At 42.6% G+C, this 19,690-nt stretch overlaps 1 protein-coding gene and 1 pseudogene across 6 annotated transcripts in view; one reads left to right on the top strand and one right to left on the bottom strand.

Moving 5' to 3' along the window:
- The window catches only part of SHTN1 (shootin 1), a 105,261-nt gene extending 85,767 nt beyond the window's left edge, over positions 1–19,494 (top strand). For 4 of the 6 annotated variants that reach the window (XM_027591576.1, XM_027591577.1, XM_027591573.1 and 1 more), the window contains 2 exons: positions 1,260–1,452; positions 16,440–16,662. In XM_027591576.1, the coding sequence (XP_027447377.1) occupies positions 1,260–1,452; positions 16,440–16,662 (416 nt within the window). Of the gene's footprint in view, positions 1–1,259; positions 1,453–16,439 lie in introns of all 6 variants that reach the window. The other 2 variants (XM_027591574.2, XM_027591580.2) reach the window with 2 other exon arrangements.
- Positions 3,485–3,582, bottom strand: LOC113924005 (annotated as a pseudogene).
- Positions 19,495–19,690: the final 196 nt, after the last annotated feature.

The raw sequence follows: 19,690 nt of genomic DNA, 5'->3' as shown, positions 1-19,690 counted from the left end.
CAGCTGCTAGAAGTGAAATAAAGGAGGAAGGCAACTGACTGACGTTTTGGGAGCTGTTGCTTCCCGCTGGATCCGGGGGGGGGGGGGTCTGTGTCTCCCCCAGGGAGGGAGGCCGTGGGAGGTGGGAACACAGAGCGGCAGAACGGTTGCCCAGCCCCTCTTTCCGGAGGTTTTGAACATCACAGAACTTCAGTTTGGGAGCGGATAGGTTATACTGTTGGGATACGTCAGACACATTCACATGCAGATGTGAGGAAAACATGGCAGAGTTCAACATTAACGACCAAGGATCAGCTAGCATTTTGGATTGTGCCCCCTACTGCCCTCCGTTTTAGGAGATGATCTGACACTTGTGAAGGAATAAGACTCCCAAGTTATGTCCTCTTTACAGTGGTACCTCTCAAGGTTGTTCTCCAGCTTAATTTTATCCATACACATTTACGACTTAGTACATAAATACGTTTTACAAAAATTTCTTCTGAGGTTTCAAGGAAGACATATTGGAATCTTGCTTTGGAAAAAGCTGGCTAGGGTAGGGTCTTTCTGACTAAAGATAGAAAACAAGTAACGGAAGAACTTTGCTTCAGGGCCTGGGAGTTTTGGATTGGTACGCCAATAATTTCAGTAATGAGCCCTATTACAGTCATTTAGTCCGATCCCAAAGAGCAGAAAGGTCCAAAAGATAAACAGCCAAACTCTTTGCCACTTAATTTTTAGAATCCTATGTCTGTATTTTAACAGGAAATAAATCCACTTACTTCTCAATCACATTAAAATGAAAATGTTCATAAAAGCTGTTAAATGCTTAAGAAGCCTTCAGGAGCCTTTTTAAAAAGAGCCTTTTGACATTGTTCCATTTGCTATTTAAAACGCAGAGCTGAGTTTTGGGAAGAATTAACTCTTGAGAGGCCAAATGGTTTAAGTAGGGCTGTCAGAAAGCCATGCTCTGAGAAGAAAAGTTTTCACAATTCCGGTATTAATAAGGACTCTGGTCAGCGAGGGAGCCATGGCTTGGGTTTTTGTGCTTTCTTAAAGGTCTGTACATAATTTCTCAGCTTGGTCCTGGTGCACTGAAAAGCAGTAGTACCCCCCAAACGGAGCATATTTCTAACAGGAACATTTTCTAGCATGCTCTCGAAATTTTAACAAAACTTGGCCTTCTCACTTCCTGAGAGATTTTCGGCTAATCTGTTTTTCAGTACCATATTAATAAGCATTGCACAGAATTATTAAACTTGAGGTATGTGTTTGGTTTTAAGGTCCAACCGGGATATTAGCCACCTCAGAGTCCAAATCCATGCCAGTGTTGGGTTCTGTATCCAGTGTAACAAAAACAGCCTTGAACAAGAAAACTCTGGAGGCAGAATTCAACAGCCCGTCCCCCCCAACACCTGAGCCAGGTGAAGGGTCGTGTAAATTGGAAGGATGCACAAGTTCCAAGGTTACATTTCAGTAAGTAATGATGCTCTTTACTAAGTAAGTGTGTAGAAGAATCTGTGATGACTAAACTGTGTGTTGCTTTGCTTTATTCCTCTTTAGAGAGATTTTGATCGGGTTAGCCAATAACTATTCTTCTTCCTTTGTTTTATGAGCCAACTTGTGATTCTGGGCTCCTAGTTTAGAGGTCTTATTCTGATCCAAAGCAGATACAGGTAAAGAGAATTCCTTCCCCTAAATTGGTTTGGTAATCAGGTTCTTCTTCCACACACAGAATTCACCTGGATGATAATTACTCAGCATCACAAGACACTTAATCATTCTTTCAGGATTAAATGCTTGGATCATCCCTCTTAATGATTTATGAGCAGTCAAGGAAGATGCCAGATCTTCCAGAAGATGCTAGATCTTCCAACGTACTTTGAAGGGGACATTTTTAGAACCTTGCTTCCTGGTCCTCAGTGAAAGATGTGCCTTAATACTGCTCTCTCTTGAGAGTGAAGAGATGCTACTTAAAAACAGTTCTCGCCGAAGACTTGCTTTGGGAAAGTGGCACTTTGTCCAAGAGTTAATCTTGCTGTTGAATGTGTTTCAGACAGATCTGGTGGAGGGTCAATTTGTTTTATAACAGAGGCAAGCTCTTTTTGAAATTAGTCTAGTTTTACTGAAGTTCTCTTGCCAGGGTGTCAGCTGGTTTGCCGCTTGAAGAAGAGGAAGAGGTGAGACAAATCAGGTCAGCCGAATATTGTAATCATGGTTAATTAAAACCTCTGACTTCCTGTTCTCTCAGGAGAGAAAGAACCCCCCCCTTTTTTTGTAGCTCTATCTGTCTTAGTTTAAAAGGTGAAGCCTGGACAAACGAAGTTGCAATTCAATTTAGATCTATTTTTGCCAACTGGTATTTTCTTCCGCTCTTGCATTTCTCTCCCTGGCCCTATTAACTTTTTCTCCCCCTCTTTTGGAATGAATGGCCTTCTTTCCTGATTTACAGTTTTATCTCATTTCATTGTGTTTAATTAAAAGCACACTTCCCCTGTGGTCATGTGTTTCCTTTCTTTTGACTGGAGTCATTTGAACAATTCTAACAGAAAGATGATCTATATTCATTCTTCATCTTTCCTATTAAATTTGTTTAACACCTAATTTGACATCAACAGTCTGGCTACATCTGAACCAATATCCAGACACAAAAGCAATTTGGCTGAGACAGGTTAGTTGCTGAGAAATGCTTCAGTGTGCGCGTATAGATTTTTTTCCCTTTACCATTTTATACAGATAATCTTAATCAGAAAATACTGCAACTCCTTCCTCCTTTTGTCTGTCTTTTATTCTCTAAAAGTAAGTGGAAATTACATTTCCAAGAAAGGAAATGAAATAATTGCAGGCCCAAGGTCTGCAAAATGTGTGTTGAATTGACAGTGAAAAGGATCCGTGTGTTGACAGACACAGTTGTTAGATGCCATAAAGGCCTAAGTGAAGCTCAATTTATTTCTCGTCTTGCTTGTTCAATGACTGCTTAAGAGACACATTTCAGTTTAATTTAGCTACTTAAAGCACTAATACAAATACTCGGTGCCGCTTTATTAACTTTTAAACTTTGTAACCCAATGCTTGATTATTCGGTTCTTGACATTCTTTAGCTGAAATAACTAATGCCATGTATTTTCATATTGACAGTCATTTAGCAAAGAAGAGTGCCTTTCTGAAAAATCTGTTTTTACGCATAATTAGACTATCCAAATGAATCCCGTTATTTTGTGTATGTACCTGGTAATTATTCACTTCCCAGACAGGCACCCACACTTCGTTCATTTATGATTAAACCTAGTTTTTTTTTAATGAGTAAAAGAAGTTTAACTTAACATAGTTACATGAAAGCTTTGAAAATTAAAAATCCTCTGATGTATCAGGATTCCCTGAAAACTGGTCTGGCTGCCAGGAACAAGAAGGGTTATTTTGGAGGCTGTTTCTGGCTGGCTCTAAGAAGTTCACTCTGTTAGACCAGCCGTAAGGTGGAGGCAACTACATTGTCTTATCTCAGAGACCCGGATGGTCAAAGCACTTGGAAATCAGATCAGCGATCGTAAAGCAAAATGTTACCTTTGCTTTTTACACTTGATCTTAGCCAAAAGGCCGAGAAGCGGTTACCTTTGCTTTTTTAAAACCGTCTCTACTCTAATGATCTCATCCTTGTTTTGATGTGTGGCTGCACCACCGTGGTGTTTCAGCCCAGTGGCATTTTTGGCTCTTGACGGGAAATCAAGGTCAAGGGAGGGTAACAGTCACAGTACCCTCTAGTACATACATTCATTTCTCTCTCTCTCTCTCTCTCTCATACACACACACACACACACACACACACACACACCCCAATCCCTACCACCCTGACCCACCCTCCATCTTCCTACTTTGGCCCCCCGTGGCCAGGTATCACTCCACCCTAGCCCTTTGCTTTTGCTGTCACTTCTGCCTCCTATGTCCTCCCCGGTGACCCCCTGATTTATCTCATCTCCATCCTTTCTTTGCTCAAATGTCATCTTTTCAATAAGGCCTTCCCTGACCACCCTGTTTAAAGCTGTAATTCCTCTTCCTCTAAGCTCTGATTCTCCTCACCCTCTTCCCCTGCTAGAATGTAAGCTCCATGAGGGTAGGAGATTTTTTTTGTCTGCCCACTGGTGTATCTCAGATGCCTGGGAAAATCCTGGAAATTCTGTAAATACTTGGTGAATAAATGAATGAATGAGTACATTTTCAGTATCACTAAAACAGCAGAATGTCAGTGTATTAGAATACCCAGTTGGCCTGCATTTCCCCTGTTATTCAACAGTTCCACATATGCACAGGCTAAATATTGGAGGTTTTCCTGTGTTCTATGGTTGGCTTCTTTGGTTTTGTAACTTTTTTTGTTTTAATGCTCAGGGGTCATTTTCAGTCAGCTCAGTTTTGTATAACTTCTGCATCTTTGTACCAACACAAGATAAAGTTATCAGAGACAATAGCATGCCCAGTTTTAAAGGAAAGATTCAGCTCTGCTCACTTGTATGGCCTCAGGTACATAGGAAAAATTGGAAACCTACTAAGAAGGGTTTTAAAAGAGTAGAAACAAAGGTGTTTTCTGCATAAGATCTTCACTTAATGAGAAAATTATAACACCAAGCTATTCCTGGAAAGTTTTTTCCTTTTAATAAATTCCAGAAAACAGCATATATATATGTGTTCCAAATAATTGAGTAACTCTAGTCTGGTAAATTATAGAGCCAGAAATACATGGATTTATTTCCTAGGGACTCATGAGATGGCAGGAGTTATCTTTAATACTTAATTGTAAGGATTAATTAAAATTAACATTCTTGTCACCAGCCTAAGCAAAGCAAGGGTTTTATTTATTTATTTTTCTTAAGAAAAAGGGAAAGGTAATCAAGACTTGGAGAAGCCCAGTTATTTCCATTTTAATAATAGCTTTAGAAATATTTGTGTCCTGTTAATTATTTCTAGTAAGTATATTATCTAGTAATAATATCTTAAATCTAATAGCGAACTTGAATTCCATTAATTCTAATTAGTTATAATTCAGACAGGAATGGTAGTAATAATGTCCCTTCTGTGCTATGAGAGATGAAGAGTTCGGCCAAGCAAAATAAATAAATCAAGAATACGTATACCCACACATAACCAACCAACCTGATTTTTGCTTTCATGCTTTTTCCTGTTGATTGAGAGTAAAAAATCTGACCTTGTTAAAATATTGAAGACTCAATGATCCAAGTTAATCCATGGGTGGGATGGTCAATGTAAAATAGAGAAAATTCCAAATTGTAGATTTTTTTTTTAAAGATAGTTGTTTTATTACTTTCGGAGAGCACAGGGTCAGAAGGACGAGGATGGTTTGGTGTATTCACCTGTAAAAGCCTGCAGAGCAGGGCGCGGTGTGGTGGGGAGACAGGCCTGAGCCTCCTCGTGTGTGCACAGGGCGGCTGGGGCATGGGGCTGCTGCCGGCACGGGAGCTCACCCTGTATCGGGTAAACGAGCGTCCCGATCTCGGGTTTGCCGTTTGTGGCCATTATGCCCTTAGGCAAGTTACTGAGCCCCGGATTCTCTTTCCTCGTGTGTAAAATGAGGGAGATAACACCTGCCTTGGAGAGTCGCCAGGCGGGCTAGAGAACATACGAGAAGTATTTCAGTAAATTCCTTTCCCGTCTTACATTAAAATCGTAATGTGAGGCCATGGCTGCCTCATCCAGGGCCAGAGCTGAGTTCAGAGTTTAGACACTGGACACCTGTGTTATTGCCCGGGCCAGGTTTCCTTGGGAAGGTCATGCAACCTCTCTGTTCTGTTTTCTTTTTTGTGTGTTTTTTTCTTATCTAAGATCGGGGCAAGTAGATGAGGCACTGTCCAGACTCCCCCGAGAACTCTACAACCTCAGTAATTCCTCACGAATGTAGTTGCTTGGTGAAGAAGTTCACAGTTAAGCCACAAAAGGCAGGCCCATATTTTCTGCCTGCAATGTGCCTCTCAGTGCAGATTGATGGTAAAACACACACAAACCAACCCAGGATTGTAAAATAATGTTTAAACTACGTTACGAGAGTTTACAAATCCAAATCAAAATGATTGTTATCCTTCAGAAAAGTACTCTTGGTGGTCAGGATACTTACTCCAGCCCTGTCACTGTTGTTCCAAATGCTCTCAGACCTGCCTGGATTAGAGGTATCTGATCACACAGATGGACAGCTGCTCCTACAGGAGAATTGGTGCCAGTATGTATGTATGTATGTATTTACATTTTATTTATGTGAGAGTCAGAGCACAGGCAGGGGGAGGGACAGAACAGGAGGGAGAAGAAGAAGCATACTCCCTGCTGAGCGGTGAGCCCCACACGGGGCTCGATCCCAGGACCCTGAGATATGACCTGAGCTGAAGTCAGACGCTTAACCAACTGAGCCGCCCAGGTGTCCTGTGTGTCAGCATTTATTTTGGTAAAAAATGATATGGGCCATTTTGATCTCCCCTGTATGTTCAGTGTGTATTTCCAAATGACTTTGGCTTTTGAAAGTGAATTCGGTTTTTAAAAATAGCCATCAGTTTGCCACAATTGCAGATACAGATTTTTTAATGTGAATAGTATACGTAGATACGAGTGAAGTTGTCTTCCATTTAAGCCTGAAACATGTTAGCTGTGTTATCAGCAGAATGCAGGAGTCTGATGTTCTCAGTGGATACAGGTGAAGGAAACAGAAAACATTTTGGGGGAAAAAGCCTACAACATTCCACTGTATATGGGTTTTCTCTTTTTTTAGTTAATATTTTTTATTCTTTACAACCTATATTATATGTTAAAATATATTCATATTATAACAATATCTGTCCAAGAGGAGAAGTACTTTAATTGCTCCAGGCAGGATATATATGTTGATTATAGATGAGACGATGGGTAATGGCACCATTTTCTGCTTTGGAAGCTCTGGGCTTGGAACTCGCTTCCACAATGTTTTACTGTTGTTACTCTATCTCACTAACATTTATTAAGCCCTGTACATTCATGTGTTATTTAATTCTTCTAAATGTACAGATTGGACAAAGCTCCATTTTACAGATGTGAAAACTGAGGCTTGGTGAGGCAAACACTCAGCCCACAATTCTATTCCTCATCAAGAGTCGGGTCAGATTTCATTTGAGCCTATTTCATTCTACCTCCAGAGCCCATGCTTCTCAACTACAGCCTACTGCGTTGAGCATATTGAGAGCTTGAGGAATGGAGGGAAGAAAATGACTGAAATATTGTCTTCTGTTAGAAGCAATGATGCTGCAGTTAAATCCCTCCAGCGCCCCCCCCCCCCCGCCGTGATCCTCACACCCTGCTCCTCTGACCTTGTCCACTCATAGGTAGTTCATCCCTTTGCCCCTCCCGTTCCTGAGGCTGACCTCACCAGTTGCAGTATGTCTTGCCAAGGGAAGAAAGTGTTAGTCAGTAAAACAATTCTGAAAAGGGGAGCCAATCTGAATTAGCACAAAGACTTAAAGAGTAGGCGAAAAGAAGTCATTTTCGTGTTTTTTGTGTCAAACGTCCAGTAAAAGAGGCAAAAGCCTCACAAATTTTGCAAATTACTGTATCACCAAAGCAGCCTCAGTGACTTTAGAATCTGTGGGCATACGTTTCATTTACACACTTTTTATTTTTTTGACATTTTCCAACATTTTGAAGAAGAATTTATTTCCCAGGAGTCAAAAATCTTGAAAATATCTGACTAATCGTTGGGTTCAAAAGGGGCTTTTTACTAAATCGTAATATAATATGATAATAGAGAGGTGAAGCACTGTGAATCCAGTTGTTTCAAAAACATACCTTCTATAGCCCAAAATAATTTTGTCATATCAACTTTATGCTGTACCTTCTTTTTTTTTTTTAAAGATTTTATTTATTTGACAGAGACACAGCAAGAGAGGGAACACAAGCAGGGGGAGTAGGAGAGGGAGAAGCAGGCTCCCCGCAGAGCAGGGAGCCCGACGCAGGGCTCGATCCCAGGACCCTGGGATCGTGACCTGAGCCGAAGGCAGACGCTTAACGACTGAGCCACCCAAGTGCCCCTATGCTGTAACTTTTTGAGACACCTCCATCTTGGGTCATTCACCCATTAGCTCCTTTGAGTTTGTGCATACGTGTCCATTGGTCATCATGTTTTTAGGCTGTAAACAGAGGCAGGACAGGTGGGCCTTCAGCATAGAGAAACAGGTGAGCAGATCTTCAAAGAGTCAGGCATCACAGTCGGGCAGAGGCCCAAGGTGGGACCTCGTGCTCTTGCCTCTTGCTTCTCTGTCTCTGAAGAGTGTCATGTACAAACAGGTGGGTCTTACTCATCCCTATTGAGCTTTATTCATCTGTGCTCACTTTTCCTATTAACACTTCCAGGAGGGTAAATGTCCTGACAATCATAGCTAAACAGGGCAGTCAGCCTCAAAGATGATGTTCATTTCATCTAGTTACTTCTATCACACCTTGCTTCAAGAGGGGAGAGAACCCATTTGAAAGTGGACTCAGGTTCCGTCATCACTGGTGTACCTCTCAGTGATTTCACAGCTGGGTCTTCATCTCTTGGCTCTCATTCTCAGAGACAGGGTAAAGCTGCACTTGCCAGAGTCTCTTCCAGTGAATGCTTCTCTCACTCATGCTTCTTTTCAACCCCAGATCTCCCCCAGAACTCTGAGCTTTATCAAACTTGTACTTTTTAGCCATGAGACAGGCAGCTAGCTTGCCTTTTTTTGTTCGGGAGGTCAAAACAGGCCACACTGTGCCCTACGAGAATTTTAAAAACAAAAGCCCAGGTATCATTGACCGGAATTCAGTTTCAGTAGAAAAATGTCCATTTCTGATGAAACCATTTTTATTATAATTTGCACTTAATTTCTAGATCTATGGTGTCTCTAAATATGTGTGTCTTTTAATTTCTAGATCTATGGTGTCTCTAAATATGTGTGTCTTTTGTCCCCATACAGATTTATTTTTGTAAGAGTTCATCTTGTTTGAGCCATTAACTGAATAGCAAAGGGTAGTTGATAAAAGACAAATTTTAGATGTCTCTCAGTTACTGTGATCAGTCAGACGTTTCTATGAAAGAAAAAAACCTAATTGCCTTTCAGGTTTTGAATTAAAAGTAAGATTGATTTTATCATCGTTTGACCTCTAACTGGTCTCTTCAGTTTTATGTCATTATTTCCAGTGTAAAACTAATGTAGAAAAATGAAATTGAAAAGTACTGCTTTTTTTGTGTTGGGAGCTGGAGAATCTGAGCTTTTGAAATAGGTTTCAAATAGAAATTGAAATTCTTAACTTATTTTTAGGGAAACTTGGCATAAAATTCTTCTCCCAAACATTGACCTCAGCTGGAAATGAATTTGGCTGGTCATATACCTATTCCTTGAGAGAGGTGGGGTCAACATTTTGTTCAAATGGAAAACAGAGTTCTTTTAGTCCCTGTGGTGGGAGGGGTGGGTTTTCTTCCTGTTCTTTCGTCGCACACCATTGCCTCATCAACCCCTCCTCCTTCTCTTTGTGTGTGTGTGTGTGTGTGTGTGTGTGTGTGTGTGTGTGTGTGTGTGTGTGTGTGTGTGTGTGTGTGTGTGTGTGTGTGTGTGTGCGCGCGTGTGTGTGTGTGTGTGTGTGCGTGTGTGTGTGTGCGCGCGCGCGCGCATGGTGTGGAAGGGAGAATGGAGGGCCCCTTCCCTGTCCTTAGTAAACATTTGCTTCTGAGAAGAGACTACTAGCCAGCAGAATGAACCGCATGGAAGTTACTGCTTAATCTGATGCTCTTATACAATTAAAGGATTTGCTGTGCCCTCCACTGTAATCTTAGTGCTGTCGAATTGTGTACTCACACTGCAGGAAGCAGCTCTGCTCGGCAAAGCCCCGCTACAAAGGTTCTCCTTGTGTGCCTGTCCATGGATAATTAAGTCTTAACAACAAAATTAGCAGAACAACTGGATGTTCTGGAAGTTGAGATCCCCTCACTTCGTCTTTTTTTTTCTCCCCCCCACCCCCACCCCAGGAGTTATCCTGGGGACTGGCCAAGAGGTCCGCCTGTCAGTATTGTCTGACAAGTGTTCTGAGTCGCTGTACGGACACCTTCTTCCAGGTTAATTGTTGAGGCTGTATGACATCTAGTGTTAACATTCTGTTGAGTAAATCCCAAAACGACTGTGAAAAATGCTACTGAGTCATCCTCCAGTCTCTCAAAGGATTAATTGCCTCCTAACATTTGCCTCCAGTTGCAAACACCTATGATTTTAAGAGGCTTAGCATAAAATGTATCATTTCTGCAGAGAGAACCAAATTGCCTTTGCTACTTTGCAATTTTTTTTTTTTTTAGCATCTTTCAGTAGTCTCTGCAGTGTTTGTGTTTGCTTTTAGTTGTGTATGGTGGTGTCGAAGGGAGGTTTTTAATTTATTCAAAGAGAAGTCGCTGACTAAAACTTAAATGCAATTTCAGAGCTAAGAATAAATTGACTTCACTTCTAGAAGCCAATAAACACATTTCATTTGAAATATACTTTGTCCCCTCTATGAAAAGTGGCACACTGAATTCTCTGTGACTTCCCGTCTTAAAAAGAGAGTTTAAAGTATAAATTTAAAGAAAAGTATTTTAAAAATTATATTGTTCTGAAAGCCTAAAAATGAAAATGCAACATTTTACACATGGCAGCTCTTTTGAGGAGCCAGTGGTTTGGATGGTAAATTTTGTAGAAGACCATGTCTCTTAAAATGCTTCTTTTAAATAACATTCGCTTTTTAATAGCTGTGATCTGGATGGATTTTTTTTCATGGTGACTTAAAGTTGTGGAAAATTACAGAAAGCTTAAAAGGTAGCCCAGGAAAGTATCACACACATTTCAGAATCTTTGCCTGAGCTGAAATCCATCTTAGTTCCCGCTTTATCGGTGTTGATTTTGCTGGTGAGAACGGCCCTGGGTTCCTGAGCCTCCCCGGGGCCAGGGGATTTCGGGATCTGTGAATGTCCACGGTCCAGCGCACGCCAGGATCACAGGAAGTGGGACAAGTCTTCGGGGCGCGCACAGCAGTCTGAGCCGGACCCCGTACACCGAGACCCCTTTGCTCCAGTAACTCCACTAAAGACAGTAAGGCTCCATGTGCCCCCAGACATCTTTGCCCAGCCATTGTTACTCCCGTTAAGAAGGAATTCTTGTTATTATTCTTTAGGGCAAAGCAGCATCTGATAGCTGATGTCAGATTTTCAAACCACGGTGCTAATCTGTTGTTTTAACAATGGTGGGTTTTTTTTTTCTTCATAATTTAAAATTATATCTATTTTTTCACCAGATGGAAGCTGACCCAAATCGAAAAACTATTCTTTGACCTAAAGTGGAGTTTTGAAAAGTATACACAAAGCCCAAAGAATCTAGCTTCGTTCTACCTTCATTATATTTGAAAGAATTGGAAATCATACAGACAGTTGCACCTTATATTTGAAACTCTTCTGGGAGATTTTGGACAAGTGTATTAAAATCTCCCGAAAAAGAGGGTGTCTGAGGGAAACAATGAACACCACCTCTGCTATAGAGCTGCTGTCTAGCAACTGCATAAAGGGCTTCAGAAACAAAGTCAGACTTATTTTTACACCAGGGGGAAAAATATAAAAACTGACTTCCTCTTTGGAGTTTTCCCAGGAAACTATTTTATAAAGACGAATTTAAATCTTTCCGTTTTCTGTCCTTGGAGGTGGTAAATATGATTGCGGCTTTATTCATTTTTATGGTAAATGAAACAGAGTTCAGACCGTCCGGCTGTGCGTCATTTGCTGGATGGCTGCCACCGACTAATGCAGACGTCCCACTGGGAGACCGGAGAAGAACTATACTTTGATTCACCAGATTGTGTTAAATAGTCCAGCTGTTGCGATTTGAAAGATAGTTACCTCAGAAGTGAAGTAGAAATGAACTTGGCATTTATGCCTCAAACCATTTTTATACTGTTGGGCAATCAGCTTTTCAGAGGTAGCATTTTATAAAATAACTCTCACCACTTAAAAGTTTCATTCACTGTAATGTTCAAAATGTCCCACCTTTATATTATCAGTAAAATTAAGCTTGAGTGATATGCAGAATTTGCATGAAATAAGCATTTCCCCCTTCATTTCATGAGCTTTGATTGTATTCAATTGAGCTTAGAACCACGTCTATTAGGGCTCTTTTGGGCATTAGTTAATTTGAATTGCAGCCGAAATGTTAGCTAGAATGTTGTTGAATATAATTGGAATGTGGAAAGTTGATTTTGAAAGGAGTTTCACTGAATGCAAACAATGATGTGCTTTTTCAAAAATTAGAATGCTGCTCTTCCGTCTCTTGTAACACAGTCTGAGAAATCACGGAGTCCCTTTCTGAAAGTTCGGCTTTGGCAGTGCTGTTTACAGTTGTTCGGGAGCTTCTGGTACCCCTGTTCTTTGGAGTCAGGTCCTTCCTCCCACTGGCAAGTGGCCCCACATGCCCCAGCCCCACATTCCGCTCCCTTGCAGCTGGGGAAGAGTAGCTGCTTTCTAAAAGGGCACCCATCTGGCTTCCTAAAGTGGCACAGATCGCTGCATTGTCTCTTAGCTTTTATTTTGCTTTTTGGTTTTTCTTTTTGTCTTGAAATAGCTCTTGAGCAAACCGTCTAAAATGATCTATGAAAATATTTTGAATGGATCATAAATGACTACCAGTATGTTGTGATAAGAAAAAAAAAAAAAAAACAGGAAATCCAGACTCTAAGATTTTAGTCCTGTGTCTGCTCTTAACAAGGTGTGTGCCCTTGGGCAGATCAGTTAACTCACTATTCTTTGGTGTCTTCATCTGACAGATGGGAAGGTTGGACTAGTTCATGTCCGTAATGCCTTTCAACCTGAATAACACAGGAGTTTAGTCTTACTTTATGTAACACCTATGACATTTAAGTTTTACTTGGAGATTTTGTAGCACACAGGAGAAGATCTGCCATACTCTTCATGAGTACTAAATATTAATTCCTTATTTGTGGTCACTGCCCTTAGATGAAGAATTAAAGCAGAAAAATGGAACGGAATGATAGTCTACTATAATTCCTATTGAATTGTTGCATTTGAGCACCTGGGACTTTACGTTGGGGGAGAAGCTTTAACCTGCTAGAATCTACCACTGTGGCTCCCCAAAGCAAGGGTTCTTGGCACCGTCACTGATGGCACTCTCTGGCTCTTCCCGTGAGATAGGGATGGAGCAAGAGTGAGGCTGCAGAGGAAGGTCTCTCGTTCCAGGAGTCCTGGGCAGCTCCCCATGGGAACCAGGAATAGGCCTAATGTGTCAAATCCAGAGGAGTTACCAATCACAGAGGGAAAAAGGGCAAGGGATAGCTTGAAGGGACAGACTCTGAAAGATGCATCTGAAAACAGATTCAGAAAGACCTAAATCAGCAAACATGCCAAAATTAACCTGTGGCATCATTATCCTGTTTCTAGAAGAAGCCACTTTGGGTAAGAATTAGGAGATGGCTCCTAATTCTTGTTCTGATTCTGCCACTGATGAGCTGCATGATCTAGGCCAGGTTCTCCCCTCCAAACCCCATTTTTCTCATCTGTTAAAGGACCAGTTGGACTCGAAGATTGCTGTAGCCCCTTTTAGCCTTAACCCTTTGGGATTCCAAGTCAGTGTTTGTTATTCTGGAGAAATCGGTTCCTCTTACTCTCAGCACAGAGATTCAGAGAAAGTGTCCACCGTGCCAAGTTCAGCAATAATCAACAAAGGAGTTCTCAAATTGTAGCCTATGGGTGACTTAATGATAGATTAATCTGCAGTTGAGAAACTTACTTCAGGAAAGAAGAACAATTCTCTGGACAGAGACAATTTGAGGCCAATTTCATCCTGACTACACAAGGTTTCTGAGTTTTCAGTTCAGTCGATATCCAGTTGTCTTTTTGTACCTGTGCCCTGAGAACATCTCCTGGAAGTTTTCACCTCCAGCTGAGGCAGAAAGCTTTTTTAGGATATGTTCATCCCCCCTTCACTTGCAGACACACATGGGCATGAAAACATCCGTGGTAGTTCTGCAGAAGGGATGAAGGTCAGTATGGGTTGATGGAAGTTGCTCATCTTCAATGAGGTGAAGCTTCCTCTGTGTGCTTAGAGCAGACCAGCTGACTTAGTTAGCGGTGGGCTCCACCACAAGATGGTAGAGGCGGACTGGTAACTGCCACTGGTTGTGGCTTTGACTGGAACAACTCACTAGGCTGGCGCTTCATTTCCTAAAATCCCCTTGCCCCTTTGTTTCCAGGTTAGGGTTGACCACAAGAGAACTTTACATGAGATTTAGAAGGTAGAAGTGACATAGTGGTCATTTCTGTTTTGTTTTGTTCTAAAGGCTTGGAAGGTCCAGGTAGGGCAGGTGCTGCTACGGTTCATGGGAGGTATCACCTAGTTGGCCCACAGTTTTCCCAGATCCCCCCAGCTACTCCAGCTTTTCCAAATTTTAGACCAGGGACGTGTGCAGTTCCCTGTGAGGGGCTCCAGTGTGTCCTGCAGGCTGTCTTCATCGTGGGGGTTGGAGACTGGGAAGGACAGATGCACCTCTGATTTGTCTTCGATCTCTTGCCACTTCTCGCCCATCTTCCTGTTCCTTGCCAGAACTGTGGACTTCAGGCCCAGCCTCTGATGCAGAGGCCCCTGACTTCCCTGACTGCCTCATTAGCTCTCTCCCTTGCCTGATGACTAATTCCGACCGTAGAGCCCATGTCTCTCTCACGGTGGTTCTGCTCCTCTGCCTGTACCCTAGTGGACACTGTCTTCCAGGTATTGCCTGGGTCCGAGAAGGCCAAACCAGGTACCACTGGGGAAACCGCATCCCCTGTTGGTTCCCAGAGCATGGGTCCGGCCTCCCTCTCGGGCTCCTGGCCATCCCAGCCCTTTCACCACTGCCACAGAAGACAGCTGTGCGTTTGTGACCTGCTCATCATCAACAAGTGACAGTATAACCAGGCAGCCAGAGGGAGTGGTTTCTAGGCTTTTGGACACATTTCATAGTGCTGGTCAGAAAGTGAGAAGACCCTGGTCGTGGGTGGGGTTTGAGTGTTTGGTACCTGCGGCTGGATCCTGCAGGCTGCTTTTTCTCAGTGGATGAACATTTGTTCTGCTGTTTTTGTCTCATAAGAGAGACCTCCAGACCTATTCACACCAAAGCCTGGGTTTCCGAGCCTCTCACACTTGATTAGTATCCACTCGGTTATGCCACAAGTGGATCCATGCTAGGTGCTGGGGTCGAAGTGTGAACAAAGCTAAACAGGCCCTGTTTCGTGGATGCTGACCTTTTATTTGAAGAGACAGACGTTAAACAGCTAATTACACGGTATTCCTTAATGACTGTGCTGAGTCCAAGAAGGGAGAAAGAGCAGGTGGTAAGGGAGTGTCAGACTGGCGGTTCTGGCCTGCTCCAGGGCTCAGGGAACAGTAGCACCAACTGCAGGGGGTGGGTCGAGCAGTGGGCTCCCCACTACATGTCCTGATGTCCAGAGGTGGGACGGGGGTGTGCTGGTTCGTGCTTAACATTTTAGCATTTGCCAAGAAGACCAGATGCATCTGAAGAGCCCTTGTCCTGCTTGCTGCACACCCCTCAACCTTCAGGCCCCAGGTCAGTAGCCCAGTACCTTCAGATGGTGGCCTCTGACCAGGACTCCTGAGAGGAGTAGGTGCCAGCAGCCTAATTTCCTGACACATGGCAAGAGAACACATGGACATCTCTGTGTTTTACAAGGAGACTGTCACGTAGCTTGAGAAGCAGTATCTTCTTGCATCAGAATAGAAAGAAAGAAAGGAGGTATCCGTGGAGAAAGAAACTGCTTCTGAAATTCCTTAAGAAATTTCTCAAGAAACATGAATCTCCGTTTTAGAAAAAGTTTACGGTCACTCAGCGTTTTAGCTTATTCTCTGGATTCTTCCGTCTGCCCTAGCTCCTCCCTCACCCCTCCCCGGTCGGACCAGCTTTCTTCTTGTCAGTAATGGCAGGAGCGGGCGCGCCTTGCAGCTGGCCCTCTGTGATGGGGGGTGGCTTGCTTCCCTCAGCAGTGCGGTCTCCTCAGATGTCCCCAGGGACAGGCGGAGGTGGGGGTGGGGGTTAAATGGCTCCTTCTGGCGAAGTGAAGGTGGGACAGGAGTCTGGGCGGCAGGCGGCGGGGAGGCCTGCACGCGGCACCCAGGAGCTTTGCACTTCTTGAGAAGAGTGTGTAATTAAGCAGGTAGGTGCATTTGGCTTTTTAACACTTCCATAGCTAATTGCTCTGACTTTTTCCGCCTTCTTTCTTCTGGCCTCGTGCTCCTAATGTCATCTAATAGCTCCTTTTTCTTTTAATGGCTGGCACCTCAAAGACCACTTTGTGCATGTTAATTAGACTTAGAGCATTTGGGGTTTTTTTGTTGGTCTGAATCCAGGAATATGAAAGCCAAATATTTTCTGTCTCTGCTTTTTACTGTTTTGTGTAACTGTTCTTCCTCCAGGCCTCTCAGTAACGCCGGATGCAGGAGCGAGTGCTTTGGCCGTGAGCAACAAGCTGGACCCGTTGTAGTTTTAGATCCTGTTTCCACACACAAACCCCAAACCAAAGACCAGGTCACTGAAAAAGATTCCACTCAGTGCAAGGATGGCGAAGATGAAATGAAACCAGAACACAAAGAAGACGGCATTGACAAAATGAGAGACACAGACAGCTCCCACTGCTGATCCGTACACTGGAAGGCTGACAGGTGTACAAGCCCTTTCCGACGAGTACGCGATCAGTTCTGGCGTATTGGCAAGCGCCATAGACATTCTGTTCTTGTCACTGTACTCAGAATGCAGGCTCTTTTCTGGTGTCACTTTTGTAAGTAATTTGCCTATAAACATAAGTAAGTTCAGCAAAATACACATCCTATGTAGGTTTTGTTTTTCTTCCTAGGGATAAGATGTTTTTTCTCGAATTACTGTATTGTGACTTCTTTTAGAAGGTTACAGAAAATTCAGATGTCTTATCTTTTTAGGTAACATGCATACCACTCATCAAGTGTAATGCTGAAAGTTTGCAGCATTGTGGATAAGTGGATAAACAGAACTGACCAACTTAAGGTGATTTAAGAGCCCCCCCCCCCCCCCCCCCCCCCCGCCCCACAGCAGCTTCTGTTTTAGGTCTGATCTTTGTTGGAGAGAGAAACTACAATAGTGTGGAAATGGTGAGGCGCTGTGGCGTACAGATTCCTCTAGGATATACCGAGCTGAACTTCAAATTCAGGAGCTGCGGACATCAAACCAGCCCTCCCAGAGTCCAGGCTAATAGCACGCTTTGTCAGCTGTGGAACGGGGAATGTGCACCAGTGACTGTGTCCAAAGCCTCCCAAGGACTCCAGTGGGAATGCGCTGGTGGCTCAAATGCAGAATGGAGGGGAAAGTCCCAACCTTGGGTTTCATAGAGTATTATCTTAGTAAAACATGTGCTCTGTGCTCCGAGCTTGTTGTGTTTTCTCCCGTACTGAGTAGCACCAGTACCGTGGTTTATCGCGATTCTTCTGTACAGTGACAAGAAGTGACAAGCACACAGTTTTCTTGCTTCACTGCTGTTCTACATTACACAGGTTTGTTGTGTGTGTGTTTTTTCTTAAAGAAATTAAGTGGTAGTTAGTCTCTAAAAATACAGTGTTTCAGTCTACCACAGTGAATAAATAGAAATGTAATCAGGGATTAAAAAAAAAAAAAAAAACTTACACAGCTTTTTCCAAGTTGATTGTTTCCAAATTGGTGTTGATTTAAAATAAGTAGTAATGTACTTGAATGCATTTTTTTATGACAATGATTCAGTAATGGTAATTTTACTATTAAAGAAAGTGAAAGGTTTAGTTTTGTTAGCGTGGCTCAGCATGTAGCTGTCAGGTGTTTCTCACCTAAGGGCAAAAGAAAATGATAGTAATAACGGCAGTTCTGTTTTCTTTTTGCACGTGTGCTAAGCGTAGGCTTGAAGAGGCGGGTAGGCAGGTAAATCAGTATACTTCCTAAATTTGGAGATAATTATCCTTCCGTAGGTTTGTTATGCTTGACTGTTTCCATGTTCTTCCAGTGATGATTTTACAGTTACTTATCGGTTTACTCATGGGGAATTAAACTGTAATGTTTTCCAATTGTAATTTTCCTAATCGAATAATACAGCTATATGATATACTAACTACAGACTGCATTAACTCTTAAACCAGTTCTGTTAGGCTGTGATTTGAACTCTCCTCGCCACACTTATTAAAAAGCACTGACAATTTCCCACTAAAGGTCCACTGTGGTTATTGACGGTTTTGGTTGAGTTCCCCAAACTGGTCACTCTTTAGTAAAAAAAAATTGCCTAAGAGTCGATAATTTTAGTAATTGTTAGTACTTTGCACCGTGGTTTATTCTGAGGAATTTTATCCCGTGTTTCTTCATGCTCTCCTTCCTGGGTCTGTCATGAGCCTGCTGGCAACGTGTTTTACATACACTTAGGAATATAAAGACGCACACAGACTCGTCATTCCATATTTCATCCCACACGTCAACAGGATGACGCACTTATGAAAACACTGTCGTTTCCAGGGTGAGGAGGTAACCGCTTGGTGAGATGTGTTGGCTGGGCCAGGCAACACTTAGTACCTGGTGTTCGAAAGTGTGCTTGCCTTTTCCAAGTTGCTTTCTTACTTCATGGTGATCACAAAGCGTTGAGAATTAGTTTGACAGCAAGGTATCTGGTAGAGGATTTTACTCCCCTTGTTCTGCCAGCAGTATTACTTTTCACATCAGTTTTGAGGAGGTTTTGCCCCTGCTGGGGTGCCCTTGTCAGCAAACAGTCCAGAACGGGAAGACACAGGAAGACTAGGGCTCGTATCTGCAGGGTACATTCTTAGCTATTTGCACAAAAAAATTGTAAATGAGTGAAAAGGAGGGGTGGCGTGGCTCTGGTCACTCACCAGCAACTCCTCTTTCCTCACCTTCTTTGTTAACACACGATGTGTTGGAAATGGAATAGTGTAGGTACAAATGGTGGTTCGTTATCTTTCCAGACCACCGTAAGGTTGTAGGTTAGGTGAAGGCTAGTCCATATTACAGAATCCTGGATGATTTTTCTGTGTGTGTTGAATTGCTTTCATCATGGAACAACGTCAGCTTATTTGGCAGTACTCTGTGGAGAGGGGACAGCTGTCCGTCGTCATCACTAACCTTAGAAGGATCATCAGACAGCCTTTATGTAACAGATTCGATTGGTTTGGAAGTTTCTTCCTGGCACTAACATTCCCCAGTCCTACCGTCATTGATGTACATGGGGTATGAGTAGTCTCTTTTACTTCTTTTATAGATAATAATTTCTATGTAGTGTATGTTACATGTTTTATACCGATGACGTATTAACATACATGTATGGAGAGAGAGAGAGAAGATAGAAGTAGAAACTGTGTTCATCACTTTGAGAAATTAGAATGTTCCCTCTCCGTTGGTGACCCCAGTCCTCGAGTGAGGAAAAGGTGGATGGGCTGTGCCCTGTGTTGAAATGAAAGCCCTGACCTGGTTGAGATAATAAATGACCTCTTTGGTTAATATAATTTTGTTACTGACTTAGTTTGTATATTTTTGCTCTGGTTCCATTCATTTAATTATAATTATAATTCATGTTATGGTTCCAGGGCAGACTCTCCAATGATCTCCCCTGTTCCGTGTGTGTGTGGACGTGTGCAAAGGCTACGGGAACACCCAGTCATGTCCCTCC

This window comes from Zalophus californianus, chromosome 15, assembly GCF_009762305.2.
Source record: "Zalophus californianus isolate mZalCal1 chromosome 15, mZalCal1.pri.v2, whole genome shotgun sequence".
In the NCBI taxonomy this organism is placed as follows: Eukaryota; Metazoa; Chordata; class Mammalia; order Carnivora; family Otariidae; genus Zalophus; species Zalophus californianus.
This window is presented reverse-complemented; position numbering and strand designations above follow the sequence as displayed.